The 18,722-nt window shown below is 47.4% G+C and overlaps 1 protein-coding gene across 1 annotated transcript in view; it reads right to left on the bottom strand.

Annotated features, from left to right (window-relative positions):
• Positions 1–7,432: 7,432 nt before the first annotated feature.
• The window catches only part of LOC140389862 (uncharacterized), a 29,389-nt gene continuing 18,099 nt past the window's right edge, over positions 7,433–18,722 (bottom strand). The window contains exon 2 of the mRNA XM_072474448.1: positions 7,433–9,275. Within this exon, the coding sequence (XP_072330549.1) occupies positions 7,817–9,253 (1,437 nt within the window). The 5' untranslated portion in view covers positions 9,254–9,275 and the 3' untranslated portion in view covers positions 7,433–7,816. The remainder of the gene's footprint in view (positions 9,276–18,722) is intronic.

The raw sequence follows: 18,722 nt of genomic DNA on the forward strand, positions 1-18,722 counted from the left end.
TTGTCAATAAAGGACAGACAGACCGTCATGCAAGATCTTAAGCAGGATAATAACAGAAATTATGCTTGTGTTCACAGAACTCAGAAACCCAGGAACCCCAGAGGAAGACAAGGAAGAAGTCCGACAAAGATGAAGACAGCCTTTGTGTTCACATGGATCTTAGCGAGATCCCTTCAGTTGCGCGTGGACGCTACCCCCTGACTCCTACCACACAAACCGTAAATGACTCTCACCCCTGTAATACACGGAACCCCGAGATAACTAGCCCAGCGACAGCTCGCAATACCCCGACCTGGTGTGATAAGTTTATCACCTGGTACTCACTCTCATATGTAGTCGAAGCACTCTTAGTGCTGGCGTTACTTTGCAGTGTCGTGCAAACGTTTAGAAATGGCAAAGGAGAGCATATCGCTCTCGCACCCCGGTATACAGATTTAGGTCCCCCATTTTCGGAATTCACCAGACCCCCGAACCCATTGGGACGGATTAAAGAGCATTCATTTGTTTAATGTATTCTATGGAATAAAGAGATGTAAACCTCTGTGTCTGACTGCCAGGTTTTTAATTTTTCTGTAATGCATGTATTAATGTCATAGCGCCCCGCAGAATGTTTTGATAATGAATATATTTAAAATGGTTTAGGTAAAATTGTGTTGCATAGGATAGGACAGTGTAGAGCCTAAGTATGGGTGCCCCGGGTGGTCAGAGGATGAAGATGCATAGTAATGTGATCCTTCACGCTTCGCGTTGCTGATCACAAGGAGGGTGTGTAGCCATCTGTTATGGCCACGTCCCGATTACAAAATGGACACCCGCAAAAAATGCAGGGAAAATTGGACAATGCTAAGAAACAAGAAGGTGCAAGCTCTGTCTGTTGATTAGAACATTAAACTCTCAGACATAACAGAAACCACCAAACAATCTACATACTAATGAGCCATCTCCGGGGACAAAAGGGAAACATTTAGATACACAATGTTAAGGCCGACTCCCCGGCACCAGAAGAAGCAAAGAGAAAGCAGACTGACAGTCACCAGGACACGCCCAGCGATTAGGGAACCACCCCTCTATTGGAGGAAAATCGATACAGATGATTGGGAAAGACCCAATTAGTTGAGGCCAAGTTCAAGGCCCGCCCAAAAGCACGCAAAGCCCTTTTTAGTATAAAAGGTATCCCCCAAGGGAGGACGCTCTCCTTTGGCTTTGGCTCTCACCAAAGTGAGAGACCTGCCTAGCAGCTACATCAGACCAAGTAAGTCCCAAGTCAACGCACGCTACGAGATAGACGCTCCTAGTTGCTACCCAAAGCTAAGTATAGGCTTTAGTAATAGTGGTTGTTTAGTTTGTACAGTTTATGCATGAGTAGATTTGACTGTGTGTAAATAAATGAGCATTGCTTTTGAACTTACTAGCTGGTGTATCGAGTCATTGATCAGTATTCGGTTCTGAACCTTGTGGCAGTGTCGAAAGATACCTGGCGACTCTTGAGCACACGTGATTAAACAGAGCCAAATTAAGAGCCAACCATAAGTTAGCAACAACTGGTTCCAGGAATATAAATAAAGCCTACTTATGGGACAAAATAAAGTATAACTGTGGAGGGAGATTTTCAGTCATGTTAAACCATTAGCCTTTCTGTACTTCTATTCCTTATCACCATGTCTATTCATTGTGCCTACCATCGTAGTTTAGAATATAACCTGCCTATGAAGTAGTGTTTCCACTTTATTGCTTTTAGTTTATTTGTTACAATAAAAATCTTAAAACTTGAAATCTTGGCATGTAATTCCTTTCAGTTAACCACTGGAAATTTGAATTGCTTTTTCTAGTTTATTGGTCTGAATGGGGATAATAACATATCGAAGTTGTCTCCTCCCGAAATGTGGAAAACAACTTGCATTTCTGTAACATCTTTTACATAATATGGAAATACCGGTGTTGGACCGGGGTGGGCACAGTAAGAAGTCTTACAACACCAGGTTAAAGTGTAACAGGTTTATTTGGAATCACGAGCTTTCAGAGAGTAGCTCCTTCTTCAGTAAGTGAAGAGGTAGTTTACACAATCAAGCATATATGGACAAAGCCAATGATACAAGATGATACTTTGAATGCGAGTCTTTGCAGATAATTAAGTCTTTACAGGTCCAGATGGTGCGACTGGGGAGAGGGATAATCACAGGTTAAAGAGGTGTGAATTGTCTCAAGCCAGGACAGTTGGTAGGATTTCGCAAGCCCAGACCAGTTGGTGGGGGGTTAAATGCAGTGAGACATGAATCTAAAATCTTGGTTGAGGCCGTATTCATGTGTGCGGAACTTGGCTGTCAAGTTTATGCTTAGCGATTCTGCATTGTTGTGCGTCCTGAAGGCCGCCTTGGAGAACGCTTACCCAAAGATTAAAGGCTGAATCCCCTTGACTGCTGAAGTGTTCCCCGACTGGAAGGGAACATTCCTGCCTGGTGATTGTCGTGCAATGTCCATTCATCCGTTGTCACAGTGTCTGCATGGTCTCGCCAATGTACCATGCCTCGGGACATCCTTTCCTGCAGCTTATGAGGTAGACAATGTTGTCCGAGTCGCACGAGTATGTACCGCGTAACTGGTGGTTGGTGTTCTCACATGTAATGGTGGGATCCATGTCGATGATCTGGCACGTCTTGCAGAGGTTGCCATGGCAGGGTTGTGTGGTGTCATGGTCGCTGTTCTGCTGAAGGCTGGGTAGTTTGCAACAAACCATGATCTGTTTGAGGTTGCACAATTGTTTGAAGGCAGCTAGTGGGGGTATGGGGATGGCCTTGGCAAGATATTCGTCTTCATTGATGACGTATTTAAGGTTCCAAACAAGATGTCATAGTGTCTCCGCTCTGGGGAAGTACTGGACATCGGAGGGTACTCTGTCGGTTGTGTCCCGTGTTTGTCTTCTGAGGAGGTCAGTGCGGATTTTTGCTCTGGCACATTGGAACTGTCGATCGATGAGTCGAGCGCCATATCTTATTCTTGTGAGGGCGAGTTTAAGCATCTGTAGATGTCTGTTACATTCTTCCTCGTCTGAGCAGATTCTGTGTATACGGAGGACTTGACCATAGGGGATGGCATCTTCAATGTTTTTAGGGTGAAAGCTGGAGAAGTGGAGCATTGTGAGTTTATCCATGGGCTTGCGGTAAAGCGAAGTGCTGAGGTGACCATCCTTGATGGAGATGCATGTGTCCAAGAATGCAACCAATTCTGGAGAGTAGTCCATGGTGTGTCTGATGGTGGGATGGAACTTATTGATGTCATCATGTAGTCTTTTCAGTGATTCTTCGCTGTGGGTCCAAAGGAAAAAATGTCACCGATGTATCTGGTGTATGATGTCGGTTGAAGGTCCTGTATGGTGAAGAGTTCTGGTTTGAACTTGTGCATGAAGATGTTGGCGTATTGAGGTGCGAATTTGGTCCCCATGGCTGTTCCTTGTGTCCGGATGAAGAACTGGTCATCGAAGGTGAAGACGTGTGACCCAAGATGAAGCAGATGAGTTGTAGAATTGCCTCTGGAGATTGGAAGTTGTCGTTCTTTTACATAGTTAAACATTCCATGATACGTCATCGGATAAAATTTGACCTTCCGGAGACAATGGCGATTAACAGGCTTACAATTGTCTGCACAAATGTTTTAATCACTATTTATAGGCAAGAACACCTTGTACCTTTTTCCCCAGTAAAGCAACCTGGGTGTTCCTTTAATCTTTGAAAACCATGCCATCCATGCTTCTTGTCAGCAAAATTGTGAACGGGTCACATGACCCACATATGGAGATATTAGAACAAGTGACCAGAAACCTGCTACGTTCCCAGCTGTTATTATTATTGGACAAGTCAGATCCCAGGATGGAACCTGGATTGATAAATCCTAACTTTTATCTTTTTGTTTAGATACATGAATGAACAGAGTCACAGGGCTGCCGATAAACTTTTCACAAAAGAATAAAAATTTGTAAAGAAAAATAGATGAACTATAATACAGTACCCCTTCGTCTCAGCTATACCTTTACAGATAAATAAAAATTTGTAAGGAGAACACAAGTTGCAAAATCGATCTTATACGCTAATGTTCTCAATAAGTACACCGTCCATGTAAACCAACAGGCAAATTGTGGCCATATACCCCACACTCTGAAACCAAGTAACAGAAGTTACCCAATGCAGCTGCTGTGGATTTCTATTTAATTCCTCCCAGACGTTATCACATTGTGAGCTGACCGGTCTCACTGGAACTCTGACTTAATACAGCCTGTGGAGCTTTCTCTTGAATGTCTGCATGGCATTGAGAATTTCAACCTCTCCTTTCGATATTCCTCTGCCCTGGATCATCAAGTGCATCAAGCTTCCACGCAATGTCTCAGGTACCCAGCCACCCCAGTAGAAGACCACTCTTTCACAGGCTGTATTCAAGTGTCACCAACCTTTTGACCACTAATCTTATGATTGGATATCTGTGTTCTCGCAAGTGAACATCACCAGTTCTGCACCTTGCAGCCCGATCTTTAGCTTGGAGCCTCTCTCCCTGCTCTTGACTTTACTGAGCAGAACTGTTTTTCCCGATTCTTGTTCTTTGATCCTTTGACTTCACAGTCTTTATGGACCTTTATTCTGTCCCATTCCTTGGATGCTGGGATTGCGCCTTTAGTTTCTGAACTGTCCTTTTGTATTTCCTTGCCTGTTCTCGCACTTTCTGGGAAAGCTGCTTACTCCTGGGTAGCTTTATTTCAATTGAACCAACAGCTTCTGCTTTTCTGTATGGGCCTCTGGTTACTAAGCAACAGCCTAGTTTTGTTTTAAACCCTATGGGTCAGAATCTTACAAAAAAATGGTTAAGTGTCAGTCCCGGCGAGAAAAATGGAGTGATGCCTTTTCTTGCAGAATCTTGAGCCTGTTCAAAAGTAAATGGGCGTAATTAATGCTGTCACTCTGGCGTAGCGTGGACCCTTGGAGCCAGGAACCAGGTTCAAAAAATTTGGGGTGCCATCTTTAATGGATGCCTTGACAGCGCTGCAGCCCAATGGCACCCAGGCCACATCTCGGAGGTCTCAGGGCTCTCCAGTCATCACCGGCAGATCTACACGCGTTACCCGCACCCCCCCCCCCCCCCCTCCCCCCCCCGCCTCACCCCCCATCCCCACAACCGTCAGCTCCGGCAGATCTTCCCCCTCTCAGTGTCTGCTCTCCCCTCCTACCCCACCACACATGTACGCATTCCCTCCCATGGGACTCCCACTGGGGTTCCTGCCCTGGCATTGCCCTCGAGCACAGGTTCCCACTGCCGCCTGCCACAGCCTGAGCCAGAGGGTAGTGCCAGCAATGCCCAGGCATTGCCCTGCTACCCACCTCCAAGGGCCGTACTTACTTCTATGCCCCGGGAGGGAACCCTCCCATTGCCTCATGCCTAGCCAGATATTGGCTCAAATGATTGCTGACACCAGGTCAAGATATCGTCCGGGGGGGGGGGGGGGGGGGGGGGGGGGGAGGTCTGGAGAGAGTGCTTGCTTATGACAATCTAATGTATTAAAATGAGCTTCCTGGGCTCCTGCCGTGCAAAATCTCATTACTTATTTGGCGGATTTGTGGGGGGAAGCGCTTTGGAACATAGAACATAACAGTGCAGAAGGAGGCCATTTGGCCCATTGAGTCCTGCACCGACCCACTTAAGCCCTCACTTCCACACTATCCCCGTACCCAATAACCCCTCCCTAACGTTTTTGGTCAATTGTAAAATTGATCCATATCTCAGACCAATGTAGATAGACTCTACCCTCCCTTCTCCCCTCCCCTTCTCCCCTCTTCACTCCCCTTCTCCCCTCAACGCTCCCCTTCTCCCCTCTTCCATCCCTTCTCTCCTCTTACCGCCCTTTCTCCCCTCTTCCCACCCCCTCTCCCCTCTTCCCTCCCCTTCTCCCCTCTACCCTCCCCTTCTCCCCTCTACCCTCCCCTTCTTCCCTCTTCCCTCCCCTTCTCCCTTCTACCCTCCCCTTCTCCCCTCCCCTTCTTCCCTCCCCTTCTCCCCTCTTCCCTCCGCTTCTCCCTCTACCCTCCCCTTCTCCCCTCTTCCCCCTTTCTCCCCTCTACCCCCTTCTCCCATCTACACTCCCCTTCTCCCATCTACCCTCCCCTTCTTTGCTCTTCCCTCCCCTTCTCCCCTCAACCCTCCCCTTCTCCCCTCTTCCCACCCGTTCTCCCCTCTTCCCACCCCTTCTCCACTCTTCCCTCCCCTTCTCCCCTCAACCCTCCCCTTCTCCCCTCCCCTTCTCCTCTCTACCCTCCCCTTCTTCTCTCTTCCCTCCCCTTCTCCCCTCTTCCCTCCACTTCTCCCCTCTTCCCTCCACCCTCCCCTTCTCCCCTCTTCCCCCTTTCTCCCCTCTACCCCCTTCTCACCTCTTCCCACCCCTTCTCCCCTCAACCCTCCCCTTCTCCCCTCTTCCCTCCCCTTCTACTTCTACCCTCCCCTTCCCCCTCTTCCCTCCCCTTCTCCCCTCTTCCCACTTTCTCCCCTGTACCCCCATCTCCCATCTTCTATCCCCTTTTCCCCTCTTTCCTCCCCTTCTCCCTCTACCCTCCCCTTCTCCCCTCTACCCCCTTCTCACCTCTCCTCTCCCCTTCTCCCCTCCCCTTCTCCCCTCTTCCCTCCCCTTCTCCCCTCTTCCCTCCCCTTCTCCCTCTTCCCTCCCCTTCTCCCCTCTTCCCTCCTCTTCTCCCCTCTTCCCTCCCCTTCTCCCCTCTTCCCCCTTTCTCGCCTCTACCCCCCTTCTCCCCTCTTCTATCCCCTTTTCCCCTCTTCCCTCCCTTTCTCCCTTCTACCCCCCTTCTGCCCTTTTCTATCCCCTTTTCCCCTCTTCCCTCCTCTTCTCCCCCTCTACCCACACCTTCTCCCCTCTACGCTCCACTTCTCCCCTCTACTCTCTCCTTTTCCCATCAACCTCCCCTTCACCACTCTACCCTCCCCTTCTCCCCTTCTCCCCCCTTCCCTCCCATTCTCCCCACTTCCCTCCCCTTCCCCCCCTCTTCCCTCCCCTTCTCCCCTCTTCCCTCCCCTTCTCCCCTCTACCCACCTCTTCGCCCCTCTTCCCTCCCCTTCTCCCCTCTTCCCTCCCCTTCACCCCTCTTCCCTCCCCTTCTCCCCTCCCATTTGCCCCTCACCCCTCCCCTTCTCCCTTGTACCCTCCCCTTCTCCTCTCTTCCCTCCCCTTCTCCCCTTGTTGATCTCCAAATTTCTTTCTCTGTCAGTCTGGCCTCAATAAAAGTTGAGACGGATTCGCACGTAAACAGAAGTTATTTATTTAGCTTGCAAGCTTAATCATCTTACAGAAATGTAAGAGACATCCAGCCTCTTTCATTCCAGAAAACGACTGAACTAACAGACAAAGGGATCTCTGCAAAATCAGTTCAAATGGTATCAAGTTTCACATACTCGACGGACATAGGTCAGCCTATGTCCCTCCTGACCTGTTCGATCTATTCTGATTGGCTCACTTCCAATCCCTTTCTCTGGCCCCTATCAATGAAGCATCACCCTCATAGACACACCTCTTCCTGCTTTTTCCATGCGGTCTCAAATTCCTTTGTCCCTAACTGCAAAATTCAAAGTGGCTTATTTCTACATTACATTAACTAGTAACTCTAAAGTAACTATTTTATATCACATTCGTCATTCCCTCCTTTTATCATTCCATGATAACCGAACTATCCAATCTATAGCTACGGTTCCTCATCTAAAAAGATTCGTCGCTGCATTTCCAATTCCTGTCTTAGCCCCCCTTCATCTGCTTCACCCTCATGGATTTTAACAGTTAAATTTTTTTCTCGGTGATTGGGGCGGTGATCTGATCCAGTGCACCCAGCATTCTACCCATCACACATTTAAGGATGGCCAGGCCCACAAAGATGCAGCCGATAGCTACCACTAGATACATGGCCATATTTATCAACCAGTCCTTCCATCCTCCAAATCCCCAGTTACCCCAAGAGTCAGGATCCTGCATCCCGTCCAAGTGATCCCGTATGCGATCCATAAATTCAGTAATGTTAGCAGTCAAGTCCTGAATCCCCATAATACACTTGCCCTGTACTATGGCGCATACCCCACCCTCACGGGCCAGAAGATAGTCAAGAGCATACCGGTTGCGTAAGGACCTCCCAGTAGCCCAGTTTATCCAATTTTGAAATGCCCATTCGGGCCGCCCAGCAATGCAGAAAGCCCTATTCCCAACAGTGATATGAGAGACATTCGCCCAGCCACAAAGGAGCTGGAGGCCAGCGTTCAATGGAACGCAAGTGGTGCTATAACAAACGCATTGGCCAGACGCCTGGGTGATATGGCACCTCCTGTCCGTACAGGTGGAAAACAGACATGTTATATTTGTGTCCACCTCTACCAGCAAACAGCCATATCCTTCACTGCTGAAGCAATTCTCGTACGACCGGGAATCCCTATTGGGAGTGAAGTGGCTAGGTATGTACGCCCTCCACCGTCGCAGCCTATCGTACTGTGAATGGGAATTATCCCGAGGGAGGGGAAGGCAAATAGCCGGTGGTGCTGAATCCGGATCGTAAGGAAGAGTGACTTGCTCGGGCAATGGCTCGGAACGCTGACAATGAACCACCGTTTGGGGAGTGCCCCAAAGCGGTGAAACAGAAAATAACCTAGACACCGCTGCGGGGTTTGGGTAGCAGACAACCCGTCCCTGGCCATACAGACGGTGGTAAATCTGGTAGAAGAGATTCATACTACCCGGGTTTTCCTCAGTTTGGCCTTTAATTAACTTAAGTGCATCTCCCGGTAACCTACGTTCTAGCTGTACTTCCCTTCTCACACGCCCCGTCCTCTCTCTAGTCCCTTTCTCTTTCTCATGGTCTCTTCCTACACTCTTCTGACAGCCTGATGTTACCTTTATTGTACCACTTTTAACACATCCAAAATCAAATTTACATGTATTCCAAAAACAAGGCAATGTCCATATAATGTTCCCTTCCCATCGCCGGGGCCGGTGCAGCTGCTTCATGACTCCCGCATTCTCCTTAACTTTGATGACCTTCCATGAGTCGATACCATGTCCTCGTATATGGGGGCAGTGAAGAACATCACCTGTGCATAGGTGATGTATCCTTGTAGATTGGTTGGGGCTACACAGATACATAATATTCCCCTTTTCCATGTCCATCGCCAATAACACGCCAAGCGAAGTGAGGCCAAATATCAGACAGACGATGCGTAGCCACTCCATCATGCTCCACACCTGTAAAATAGCACTGGAGAAGGGAGGCAGGTTAGTATCCGACCTTTTACAGTAGTGGAGATGGGCTCAATTTACAGTGATGTAGGTGGACCCAAGCACTTCGCCCCTCCACTTTAACTGCTGTGGCGGTGGTAAGGAGAACTTGGAAGGGCCCGTCCCATCGCGGCTCCGACCCCTTCCTAGTCCAATTTTTGACCATTACATAACTACCGGGCTGGACTGAAAGTGAGCTAGGTACTGGGCAATGGCTCGTGAGCCGCGCGGACTTGGCCATGGAGTTCCTTGAGCACTTGCGTAAGGGCTAGAACATAGGTGGTCATTTCCTCAGTCATCTGATGAAACTGAACCCGTCTGGGAACCTGCAGGCTCCAGGGAGTTCTAAGAGGCCTGCCATAGAGAATCTCGGCGGGAGAGAGCCGGGCCGGTCCCGCAGGTGTAACCCGCAGCTGGAAGAGGGCAACGGGGAGCAACTTAAGCCATGTCAGTCCCGTGTCTGCTCTTAATTTAGCCAATTTAGTTTTGAGGGTCTGATTGTGTCTTTCAACCACCCCGGCTGCCTGTGGTCTGTAAGCACAGTGTAACTGCTGGCGTATGCCCAACTGGGAGCAAAACTCCTTGTTAATTTGTCCAATAAAATGAGGCCCATTATCAGAACTTAACTGAGCTGGTATACCGTACCGGGGAATGATTTCCCTCATCAAGACTTTAACCACAGTAGCAGCTTTACTATAGATAGTCGGATACGCCTCAACCCATCTGCTGAACACATCCACAATGACCAAAACATATTTATAACATTGACACCTTTCCAACTCAATGTAATCCATTTGGAGCGTCTCAAAGGGACCACTGGGCAACGGGGTTTGCCCCTTCCCACAAGGGATACCTTTTCCGGTGTTATATTGCTGACAAATCAAACACCGATTACTGATACTTTGGGCCAACCCCTGCATTTTAGGGTGCCACCAAGTGTCCAGCAACAAATCACTAGTCCCCCGAGCCCCACAATGAGTTGCAAAGTGTACACATTCGATGACCCATAAAGCCAGTACATCAGACATACAAGTCTGATGTGCAGGCGTGGTCCATAAAGAGGAAACAGAATCATATGTACAACCTAACCGTTTCCACATTTGTTTATCACTCTCAGGAGCGTCCTCCTGTAACCTTATGACGTCTTGGATGGTTGGCATTGGCTTGTCAGAAGCAGACACATTCATAGTAGATCGTTTAGTCTGACTTAACATTTTAGGCACCATCACTTGCTGAATTTGTGCGGCTGTGCGCGCTGCACAATCTGCTCGTTCATTACCAACGTCAACTGGGGTTGTACCATTCGTGTGGGCAGCACATTTAATAACGGAAATCTGCGCTGGCAGAAGGAGGGCCTGCAGTAGGTCATTAACTAAACCCCGGTGGGATATTTGACCACACATAATCATGTCAGGTTGTTCTGACGAAATGTCACTCAAATCGCCCCTTATTGTGGTAGTTTCCTGAATCAAGGCTAAACAGTCGTGGCCAGGTGCGTCTTCATGGACAGGGGGACCACTAAGAAAACAGGCTGGATTGATAGTGGTACAGTATTTAAATGTCAGACGTGGATTGTTCAAAAGGTATATCTCATACCTATTCTGACGAGCTGCGGTAAGATGCTGACCATTCGCCCCATATCCCTGGCATGGTACTGGTCATGGACCTGACGTGTAATATGAGGGCTTACCGAAGCTGACTGTGGCCATAAATGTGGTGATATTGTAACAAAATCGGCTGTACCTTCTTTTCCCGTGACTGTGGCTGTAACCTTGACTGGCCATTCGGTCTCAAGTAATGGCCAGTATTTGTCCTCCAACTCCCTGTTTCGTCCAGTTCTGTCATAGGCCAGGGTAACGTGATGCAGTGATAGTGGCTGTTCAATGTCTAACATCCACCACTGGGGGGTGATAGAAATATAGCACTGTTGTCTCATCCTCCTCTTCGCTGATCCACCCACCCAAAGTCACTATATTGGAGCTCCTGCTGGTAAACTACCATTTCTGCCGCTTGTTGGGATCGCAGATCATCCTTTTTCATTACATACTCAGTCTTAACCTTTGTAACTGAGCCTCCTTCTTGGCCTACACCCTCCTTCCAGTAAAATCTGACTGCCCTTGCCATCTGGGAAGGGTCGTTCTCTGTCCAATTCATGTTATTACATTTCACAGCAGTAACCACAGAAGGTGGTAGGCAATGCATTAACATAGCACAGTATTGAGGGGAATTCTGACCATTTTGATACAGCAAATCGCCTGACTGCCCCCGGTAGATTTCATTAAAACGCCCCAGACATTCCTATGGCTCATCAATCTTCCTAGGTTTTAGGTCTAAGATAACAGAAAGATTTATGGGCCTTTGAAATGTGCTATTCAACGCATTCAAGATCTGTGTCCTTCTTTTCTCTATTTGCTCTCTTTTTTTTTTAAAACTTAAAAATGTTTGAAAATTCAAATTGAATTACTGCAACTTGCAAGCTTAGCTCTGACCTCAACTCAGAACTAAATTTACAATTTGCTTAACACAAACTTGTATAACATTTACAACTTAATTATTTCTTTATCTTAACAATTTTTTCTTTTAACAAGTTTTTTTTTCTGTTACATACACATAAGTATTAGCAAAATCAACTATCATAAGTATTAGCAAAATCAATTATCATCTTCAGATTGACACTTTTTAAAATGGTGTCCATGATCTTCTTTAAGTTTCTATTAATCTCCAGATAAAATGAGATAAACCTTATTTCAAGTAAGTAAAATTTAAGATTCTGGCAATTTCAATCAATTGCTTTCGAAAATAATAACTTTTATCAAAGAGGTGGAGAAACCCACTGGTTTCCTTTAATTAATTCAAAACGTAACTTTGCTGGTGTTCACTGACTCAAAGGAAAGGTATCCGATTACACTGCAGACTGTTATCTCAAGGCCTGAGTGAGAAGCACTGTCTGTTTTCAACTCCGCCTGCTGCTGTTAACCCTTTGAGAGACTTCTGCTTCAACCTCACAATCTCAACTAGACCTCGGAACTTTACAGTCCAAGGAGACAATTTTAGCTTAATCAACTATATATTTAAAACACTCACACATAGAGTTGAACCATCTTCAGATTTAAAAACAGTTATACTGGACTGAACCCCCATCTATTGAAGTCCCATCAGCCCCTGAACCCATATAATAGACTGAACCTTTATTATTTAAAGTCCCATCAGCCTCTGAACCCTAATAATAGACTGAACCTTTATTATTTAAGTCACATCAGCCTCTGAACCCCGGTAATAGACTGAACCTTTATTATTTAAAGTCACATCAGCCTCTGAACCCCGATAATAGACTGAACCTTTATTATTTAAAGTCCCATCAGCCCAAAACCCTAACCCAAGCCGAAACAACAATATGAAATCCCATCAATTAAAGTGCTAATCCCCAGACTGACCTGTGATTTCGTCGAGGCGGTCTTTCTGTGCCAACCGCGAGTGACCAGACTAATCAGACGATAAGAAGAGGGGAACAATCAATGCTGGTCGTTTTCCATTTCTACATTGAGGGCCCTTTGTTCCCGTCCTCCTGTTCATAATCAGTCTAATTCTGATTTCGCAGTTGGAACAGGATCGCCCAGAGAAATCCCGGGTTTCGGCACCAAATGTTGATCTCCAAATTTCTTTCTCTGTCAGTCTGGCCTCAATAAAAGTTGAGACGGATTCGCACGTAAACAGAAGTTATTTATTTAGCTTGCAAGCTTAATCATCTTACAGAAATGTAAGAGACATCCAGCCTCTTTCATTCCAGAAAACGACTGAACTAACAGACAAAGGGATCTCTGCAAAATCAGTTCAAATGGTATCAGGTTTCACATACTCGACGGACATAGGTCAGCCTATGTCCCTCCTGACCTGTTCGATCTATTCTGATTGGCTCACTTCCAATCCCTTTCTCTGGCCCCTATCAATGAAGCATCACCCTCATAGACACACCTCTTCCTGCTTTTTCCATGCGGTCTCAAATTCCTTTGTCCCTAACTGCAAAATTCAAAGTGGCTTATTTCTACATTACATTAACTAGTAACTCTAAAGTAACTATTTTATATCACATTCGTCACCCTCTAGCCTCCCCTTCTCCCCTCTTCCCTCCCTTCTCTGCTCTACCCTCCCCTTCTCCCCTCTTCCCATGCCTTCTCCCCTTATCCTCCTCTTCTCTCCTCTACTCTCCCCTTCTCCCCTCTTCCCTCCCCTTCTCCGCTCTACCCTCCCCTCCCCTTCTCCCCTCTCCCGTGCCTTCTCCCCTCTACCTGCCCCTTCTCTGTTCTACCCTCCCGTTCCCCCTCTACCCCCCCCCGTTCACCCCTCTACCCTCCCCTTCGCCCCTCTTCCCTCCCCATCGCCCCTCTTCCCTCCCCTTCTCCCCTCTTCCCTCCCCTTCGCACCTCTTCCCTCCCCTTCTCCCTTCTAACCTCTCCTTCTCCGCTCTACCCTCCCCTTCTCCCCTCTTCCCTCCCCTTCTCCGCTCTATCCTCCCCTTCTCCCCTCATCCGATGCCTTATCCCCTTTAACCTCCCCTTCTCCGCTCTACCCTCCCCTTCTCCCCTCTATCCTCCCATTCTCCCCTCTTCCCAACCCTTCTCCCCTCTACCCTCCCCTTCTCTCCTCTACCCTCACCTTATCCCCCTTCCCTCCTCCCCTCTTCCAACCCTTCTCCCCTCTACCCTCCCCTTCTCCCCTCCCCTTCTTTCTTCTAACCTCCCCTTCTCCCCTCCCTTTTTCCCCTCTTCCCTCCCCTTCGCCCCTCTTCCCTCCCCTTCTCCCCTCCTCTTCTCCCCTCTACCCTCCCCTTCTCCCATCTTCCCTCCCTTTCTCCCCTACCCTCCTTATCCCCCCTTTTCCCCTCTTCCCTCCCCTTCTCCCCTCTAACCACCCCTTCTCCCCTCTACACTCCCCTCTACTCTCCCCTTTTCCCATCTACCCTCCCCTTCTCCCCTCCCCTCTTCCCTCCCCTTCTCCCCTCCCCTTCGTCTCTCTTCCCTCCCCTACTTCCCTCTTCCCTCCCCTTCTCCCCTCTTCCCTCCCCTTCTCCCCTCCCCTTCTCCCCTCTTCCCCTTCTCCCCTGAACCCTCCCCTTCTCCCCTTTTCCCTCTCCTTCTCCCCTCTTCCCTCTCCTTCTCCCCTCTTCCCTCTCCTTCTCCCCTCCACCCTCCCCTTCTCCTCATCCCTCCCCTTCTCCCCTCTTCCCTCCCGTTCTCCCCTCTACCCCCTTCTCCCCTGAACCCTCCCCTTCTCCCTTCTAACCTCCCCTTCTCCCATCTTCCCTCCCCTTCTCCCCTCTACCCTCCCCTTCTCCCCTCTACCCTCCCCTTCTTCGTTCTACCCTCCCCTTCTCCCCATTACCCTCCCGTTTTCCCCTCTTCCCACCCCTTCTCCCCTCCCCTTCTCTCCTCTACCCTCAACTTTTCCCTTCCCTTCTCCCCTCTTCCAACTCTTCTCCCCTCTACCCTCCCCTTCTCCCCCCCTTCTCCCTTCTAAGCTCCCCTTCTCCCCTCTTCCCTCCCTTGTTCCCCTCTTCCCTCCCCTTCTCCGCTCTACCCTCCCCTTCTCCGCTCTACCTTCCCCTGAACCCCTCTACCCTCCCCTTCTCCCTTTCCTCGCCTTCTCCCCTCTACCCTCCCCTTCTCCCCTCTCCTTCTCCCCTCTGGCCTCCCCTTTTCCCTCCCCTTCCCTCCCCTCCCCCTCCCCTCCCTCCTCTTCCTTCCCCTCCCCTTCCCCCTGTTCTCCTTTACAAATAGACAGAACTGATGTGTTTATGTTGAAAAATAATATTTTATTGACTACTATAATGTTTATGTTGAAAAGCATATTTTATTGTTTAAGTGAGAAATATATTTATTGTAAGAAAATTGTACAAGTTTAGGTTTTTCCACAAAATGTCACTGTTCGACTGATAAAGTTAAGTTAAATGTTAACTGGTTTCAAAGTTTGGTATTTATAAAATTATTTTTGTCAACAAATGTTTTCCATTAAACATTACAAGCTTCTACAAATGTCGAACTGAAACATCAAAACACAACATATAATTATGAGATAATTATAAATGAATAAGAGAGGGCGGCAAGGTGGCTCGCACTCACGGCGCCGACAACCCGGATCACTGTCCCTATGTGTGCATCACCATGGTCAATCTGCTTATCCGCCTTGCTGTCCTTCTCCTAATATGCACAGCTGGCAAGCACTTCAAACCTGTTTGACATAGTCAGGGTCTGAAGCTCCTCTATTACCGCATGCTGGTTTCCCTTATCTGCCTGACTCACAGGCACATCAGAGACACCAAGCACAACCTCAGCATCTATTACCAGTTCTTTGGCCCACTGGTGGTGGGGACAAACTCACCTGAGCTAATGGATGGCGGGGAACCAGATTGAGTAGTGCCAGTTAATTCCTGGAAGCTCTGATGCTGTCAACCGAATCTTGCAAGGATGCTTTAGAAATTATCATACCCACTACTTCAAAAAATACAAATGTACTCAGAATCTCCTCACATTTTGTGGCTGCAGAAATCATCTGTTTTGCCATATTTTCCCAGCAAGCTATCTGCAAATTGTTTTATAAGTGCCTAAACTGCAGAAAGACTGTTTCAATCTAAGATGGTGACCAAGGAAGGGGATTAAATTGGTAGCAAGGCTACATAGTAGGTGTAGATCTGCTGAAGACAATGTTAAACTGGAAGAAATTATGGCTCTTTCAAGACTGGATGCCCGTGAGCAACAGAGTAGAGTGTTGGGCAGGGGGCATGGGCAGCTGAAGGGATGATCTCAATGCTACAGTCTTGAGCTTCAATAATATCATGGCTGATCTGATTGTAAACTCAATCCCACGTTCCTGCCCACCCCGAATAATCTTTCATCCCCTTGTTAATCAAGAATCTATCTAGCCTCACTTAAAATATGCACAGTCTCAACATCCACTACCTTTTGAGGAAAAGAATTCCAGAGAATCAAGACTCTCAGAGAGTAAACATTTCTTCTCATCTCTGTCTTAAATGAGCCACCCTTTATTTTTTAAAAATGACCCCTAGTTCTAAATTCTCTGAGAAGAGAAAACATCCTCCTCACTTCCAGCCTATCAGTACCCCTCAGAATCTAAAATGTTTCGATCAACCCTTACTCTTCTAAAGTTTAATCTCTCCAACCTTTCCTGATAAGACAACCCACCCATTCCTGTTATTAGTTTGGTAAACCTTCTCTGAACTGCTTCTAATGCATCTTTCCTTAAATAAGGAAACCAATACTCCAGATGTAGGAAAACAGAAGTATAACCTCGCTACTTTTCCAATCAATTCCCTTCATAATAAATGATACCTCATAATAAACAATAACATTCAATTTTCTTTCCTAATTACTTGCTGTACCTGCAGACTAGCTTGTTGTGATTCATGCACTAGGACACCCAGATCCCTCTTCACCTAAGAGTTTCGCAATCTTACCCCTCTGCACCTCGGAGTTTTGCAATCTATACAGTTAGTAAAGAATACGAAGAACTGACTTGGAGGTAGCCCTGTCAGTGACCAAGACCATGGGAGTCGTGGGCCATGGGAGATGTTAAGGTCGAAGGGTTGGTTGTGAATTTGGATAACAGAGTTAATCGCAGCAAGAGTCATAGAGTCATACAGCACAGAAAAGGCCCTTCGGCCAATCTCGTCTGCGTGGATCAAAAACAACCATCTAACTATTCCAATCCTATTTTCCAGAACTTGGCCAATAGCCTTGTATGCCCTGGGATCGCAAGTGCTCATCTAAATAGTTCTTTAATGTTTTGAGGGTCTCTGTCTCCACCACCCTTTCACGCAGCAAATTGCCATCTCCCACCACCCTCTTGGTAAAAATGATTGACTCACATTCCCTCTATACCTCCTGCCCTTTACCTTAAATCATAGAAATTACAGTGCGGAAGGAGGCCATTTGGCCCATCGAGTCTACACTGGACCTTGGAAAGAGCACCCCACTTAAGCCCATTACTCCACCCTATCCCCGTAATCCAGTAACTCCACCTAACCTTTTTGGACATGTAGGGCAATTTATCATGGCCGATCCACCTAAACTGCACATCTTTGGACTGTGGGAGGAAACCGGAGCACCTGGAAGAATAGCACGCAGACCCAGAGAGAACGTGCAGACTCCGCACAGACAGTGACCCAAGCCGGGAATCAAACTGGGAATCGACCCTGTGACTCTGGAGCTGTGAAGCAACTGTGCTAACCACTGGCCTACGTGCTGCCCCCTGGTCATTTACCCCTCCACCAAGGGGAAAAATTTGCTCATGTCTACTCTATCTATGCCCCGAATAATGTTACACATCTCAATCATGTCCCCCCCTCAGTCTCCTCTGCTCCAATGTAAACAATCCAAGTCTATCCAATCTCTCTTCATAACTAACACTCTCAAGACCAGGCAAAATCCTGGTAAATCTCCTCTGCACCCTTTCCAGTGCTATCTCATCTCTCCTGTAATGTAGATTCCAGAACTGCACACAATAATCTACCAGTGGCCTAACCAAAGTTTTGTGCAGTTCCACGATAACCTCCCTGCCCTTAAACTCTATGCCTCAGCGAATACAATATGCCTTCTTAACCACGATATAGACCAGGCAAAATCCTGGTACACCTCCTCTGAATCCTCTCCAAAGCCTCCACATGCTTCTGGTAGTGTGGCGACCAGAATTGTGCGCAATATTCCAAGTGCGGTCTTACCAAGGTTCGATACAACTGTAGCATGACATGCCAGTTTTTATACTCGTGCCCCGTCCAATGAAGGCAAGCATTCCGTATGCTTTCTTGACTAGCTTGTCCACTTATGTTGCCACTTTCAAAGATCTGTGGACCTGCACGCCCAGATCTCTCTGACTTTCTATATTCCTAAGAGTTCTGCCATTTATGGTATATTTCCATACCAAAATGCATTACCTCACATTTGACTGGGTTAAACTCCATTTGCCATTTCTCTGCCCAAGTCTCCAACCTATTTATGTTCTTACGGACCACACAGTCTTCCAAAAGCTACACACAAAAAGGAGACTGCAGGGCAGGTTGTTTAAAAACAGTTGTTCAAAATTCAGTTACCTGAGTAGCCATAAGGTAGAAATGAGCAAGCCCGAGATTGTGAAGCATAAAGTATGCAAGATGAGTGACAGCTTCAGGAATGGAATGAACGCAGCTAAAAAGAAAGATGGCCATTAAACCGAGTGAAGACTGAGACCAACAGAATAACTGAGATGGAACAAAATCAGGTCAGGGAAAAGAAAAAAATAGACAAGAATAAAACTAATAGAAAGAAGATGTCATGATAAAACAATAAGAGATAAATAATGGACTCGACTCTCCCAGTGCAGAATTTCACACAAGCACATATTAGGATTCCATGTGGACTTTAGATACACTGACCTCTAT

This window comes from Scyliorhinus torazame, chromosome 14 (genome assembly GCF_047496885.1).
Source record: "Scyliorhinus torazame isolate Kashiwa2021f chromosome 14, sScyTor2.1, whole genome shotgun sequence".
NCBI classification, from domain to species: Eukaryota; Metazoa; Chordata; class Chondrichthyes; order Carcharhiniformes; family Scyliorhinidae; genus Scyliorhinus; species Scyliorhinus torazame.